Source organism: Lolium rigidum, chromosome 2, assembly GCF_022539505.1.
Source record: "Lolium rigidum isolate FL_2022 chromosome 2, APGP_CSIRO_Lrig_0.1, whole genome shotgun sequence".
Taxonomy (NCBI): Eukaryota; Viridiplantae; Streptophyta; class Magnoliopsida; order Poales; family Poaceae; genus Lolium; species Lolium rigidum.
The window spans coordinates 203778293-203782582 of record NC_061509.1 but is presented as its reverse complement, the minus strand read 5'-3'; the positions used below and the strand labels follow the sequence as shown (position 1 = coordinate 203782582).

Below are 4290 nucleotides of genomic sequence, written 5' to 3'. Positions count from 1 at the left end.
CGACGACGAATGAAAGATGAGGATCCATGGCTGGACGGATGGACATGGCGACGACGACTTCACGCCTCGTCACTTCCAACTCGATCGATCTAGCTCATACAACAGTTTATTATATAGATCGAGTAAGTCGCATTGCACTCTGCCTCCATCCATTATTCATTCATCCATTCCCGATTGATCCAGCTCGTCCGATCGATCCAAGATGAGGGGGGCGGCGCTGGTGGCGCTGGCGGCGGCGATGGGCAACATGCTGCAGGGGTGGGACAACGCCACCATCGCCGGCTCCCTGCTCTACATCAAGCGCGAGTTCGGCCTGGAGGCGCACCCGGCGCTGGAGGGCCTTGTGGTGGCCACCTCCCTCATCGGCGCCACCGTCGTCACCACCTTCTCCGGCCCGCTCTCCGACTCCATCGGGCGCCGCCCCATGCTGATCGCCTCCTCGCTGCTCTACGCCCTCGCCGGCCTCCTCATGCTCTGGTCCCCCACCGTGCACGTCCTCCTCCTTGCCCGCCTCGTGGATGGCCTCGCCGTTGGCCTCGCCGTCACGCTCGTCCCCGTCTACATCTCCGAGACGGCGCCGCCCGAGATCCGCGGGACGCTCAACACGCTTCCGCAGTTTACCGGGTCCGGGGGCATGTTCCTGTCCTACTGCATGGTGTTCGCCATGACGCTTGCGCCCAGCCCGGACTGGCGCGTCATGCTCGGCGTCCTCTTCCTGCCTTCTCTGCTCTACATCGCCGTCGCGGTCTTGTACCTGCCGGAGTCGCCGCGCTGGCTGGTCAGCAAGGGTAGGATGAGGGAGGCCAGGGTCGTGCTGCAGATGCTCAGGAACCGGGATGATGTGGAGGGCGAGATGGCGCTCCTCGCCGAGGGGCTCGGCTCCGGCGGCGTCACCGCCATCGAGGAGTACATCGTCGGCCCGGCGCCTGTCGACGGCGACGATGATGAGTTGGGCGGCAAGTCAGGCGGTGTCACGCTGTTTGGACCGGAGCGCGGGATGTCGTGGGTGGCGCAGCCGGTGCCGCTCGGCGGGCAGGGCAGCATGCTCGGCAGCGCTAGGCAGTCGAGGCAGGGCAGCTTGCTAGGCAGCGCCATGGGGCTCTCGCGGATGGGCAGCATGCTCGACAACCTCCAGGACCCCGTCGTCGCCCTTCTCGGCGGCCTCCACGAGATGAACAGGGTCCCACCTAATGCCGACGGCGGCGTCACCGGCACCACGCTCTTCACCAACTTCGGCAGCGTGCTCGGAGACCACCCCCTGGACTGGGACGAGGAGAACGCAGCGCACAGCAGCGACGACGACGACGACGAACATGACAATGATGGTAAGGCATCGGCGGACGGAGGCCTTCGCGCGCCGCTTCTGGACATGCGGCGACAGAGCAGCCTGACCGGCGGAGAAGGGATGGCGAGCACGATGGGCATCGGTGGCGGGTGGCAGCTGGCGTGGAAGTGGACGGAGGGCGAAGCCGGGCCGGACGGGACGAAGCAGACCACTGTGCAGCGGATGTACCTGCACGAGGAGGGCGCTGCCACCGACGGCCACAACGTGCACGCGGCGGCGCTTGTCAGCAAGTCGGCGCTCTACACCACCACCACCACCACCACCAACGAAGAAAACCTCCAACACGAGCATCCGATCATGGGCCCAGCGCTGGTGCACCCCGCGACAACGGCGGCGAAGCCTGGAGCACTGTGGCGGGAGCTGCTGGAGCCGGGCGTCCGCCACGCGCTGTTCTGCGGCGTGACGCTGCAGATCCTGCAGCAGTTCTCTGGCATCAACGGCGTGCTCTACTACACGCCGCAGATCCTGGACCAGGCCGGTGTGAGCGTGCTCCTCGAGGGCCTCGGCCTCAGCTCCGACTCCACCTCCATCCTCATCTCCGGCCTCACCACGCTCCTCATGCTGCCCACCATCGTCGTAGCCATGCGGCTCATGGACGTCTCCGGCCGCCGCAGCCTCCTCCTCTGGACCATCCCGGTGCTCATCGCCTCCCTCGTCGCGCTCGTGGCGGCGGACATCGTGCCCATGGCCACCACCGCGCACGCCGCCATATCCACCGGCTCTGTCATCGTCTACTTCTGCACCTTCGTCATGGGCTTCGGCCCCATCCCCAACATCCTCTGCTCCGAGATCTTCCCGACCAGGGTGCGCGGCCTCTGCATCGCCATCTGCTCGCTCACGTTCTGGCTCTGCGACATCATCGTCACGTACAGCCTCCCGGTCATGCTCAACTCCGTCGGCCTCGCCGGCGTCTTCTCCATCTACGCCGTCGTGTGCTGCATCGCGCTCGTCTTCGTCGCCCTCAGGGTGCCGGAGACCAAGGGGTTGCCGCTCGAGGTCATCACCGAGTTCTTCAACGTCGGAGCCAAGGGCCTCCCCAAGATCGACGACGACTGAACCGTCAAGAGGAATATATGCGGAATTGGATTGACAATAACATTTGTTTTAATTTGTTTGTGTGCAAATGCAGTTTTGTGTTATTGAATATTATATATGATATATACGAGGTATTTGTCTACATGGAGAACGTCTTCCACACTCACTAATATTCCTAGAAAAAAAAAAGAACAATTAAGTACACAAACATGTACTCAAGGGAGAACCGAGAGCATACATTGGTGAAGAGGGAGAAAAAGTTGGGTGAAAGGGATTTACGAAAAGACCTTAACTTGGAGTGGGGTAAGTAAACATAGAGACCAAGAAGAATGAATTGCAAAAAAAGAAACACAATTGCAAATGTAGTTGGAAAATTCACCACCTTCTTTTGCATAATTCTACGGATATTGCAATGGTTGTTTTCAATGTGCACTCATACTCAATTTAAAGCGTAACAACATAAGATACGTGTTTTTATGATATGCTAAGGTTGAGTACTATATAGGTGCTAATTAATAAGAATGAATCATGGAAGCAGAAAATTCAGTGTTCTTCAGAACCTTGCTTCTCCAAAGTTACAATATCACGAACCTTAGAGCAATCAACCATGATTGATTTTGTTGCAGGTAATCCTGCTTGCTAGTTGCTACCCCTGTAAATCGACAGCTATGACGAAAGATATTAAGTTCAACTGCTCCCAAACAACAAGTGCACTGAATGGAAGCATGACTCTATAATACTGATTCATCAGATGTCCCTGCCAAAGTGAAAAACGAGTGAAGAAATAACCTAATATCAGTGTATATCAAATTCAGTAAATCTAAAAAAATCCACAAAATCTTCATAGCAATTTTTTTAATGAAAATTTAAATCTGCTAGTGACAGTCCTCAGGTCCACACCAGAACTAAATAATCTACTCTCAAAATTACTCGCAATTGGAAGAATGCAAATAAAAGCTGCTACAGTGACACTTCCTGGTGCTGTGGCCGACGGGCAACCCGGCGCCCGTTCGATGACCCGCCTTCTCCGCTACCCTCTCGTCCGCCGCATCGGATTGCAGGGATGGTCCGCATCGATTCATCTGCCCCGCCGGCCGCCACATTCCCCTACCTTCCTCGATGTATCACGTTCTTTGTTTTTTTTTCTCACTGAAACGATAGACTGTGGTGTTGTTTGGACCGAATACCTTCGCAGTCTTGCTCTGAGGCTTTCCTAGGCCCATTAACCCGTTTCATGGCCCAAGTGTTGTGCTGCGGCCTAACACAATGCTGGGTGTAGCAGCCCTAGAATGAAAACGGGCCTTTACGGGATGTAAATGGGTAACGACGACGAAGCAAACTTGATTAGGATGGTTCGGGACTACTGGGAGAGATCTGGAGCATTGGATGCGCTAATCCGATGGTCCTGAACGCCAAATCGCTGTGAAGAGGTCTTGATGGTTCCATTTTACTGTTACTTAATAACCATGAATCTAATAGGAAGGGACCCAGTATCAGTGGTGACGTGGCAAATAGGAACAGTGAGAAAGAGAGACATCTAAAGTTAGGGTTATGTTGTAAATTTCCCTTTTCTCTCCTAAGAAACAAAAAAATCCCCACATCCCCCTCCTAGACAGCATTTCCTCCGGGAGCTCGTTTCCACCACCATACTTGTCCCTCGGTGAGTACAAGCTCTAGACAAGGAGGAGGAGGCGGTGATAGTATTACCGCCTCCACGGATTCGAGGTTCTTTTTTAGGTAGAGGAAAATGATGTCGAGCATAGTGATGCGGTAGATGGCAGTGCGTGGCTGACCCGAGGGAAGAGAGGAGGTAGGAAAGAGGGTGGCCGCAGTCAAGGATAACCAGAGGTGCTCGGCGGCACGGAGCTGTGACAATGACGGCAGAGAGGGGAATAATAAGGAACTGACAA

General features: G+C 55.9%; 1 protein-coding gene across 1 annotated transcript; it reads left to right on the top strand.

Moving 5' to 3' along the window:
• The first annotated feature begins 202 nt into the window (after nucleotides 1-202).
• Nucleotides 203-2401, top strand: LOC124690482 (monosaccharide-sensing protein 2-like). The gene has a single exon (XM_047223868.1). The coding sequence runs from the start codon at nucleotides 203-205 to the stop codon at nucleotides 2399-2401; it is 2199 nt and encodes a 732-aa protein (XP_047079824.1).
• Nucleotides 2402-4290: the final 1889 nt, after the last annotated feature.

Coding starts and splice junctions, on each gene's coding strand:
- LOC124690482 (XM_047223868.1), top strand. CDS start 203: ATGAGGGGGGCGGCGCTGGTGGCGCTGGCGGCGGCGATGGGCAACATG.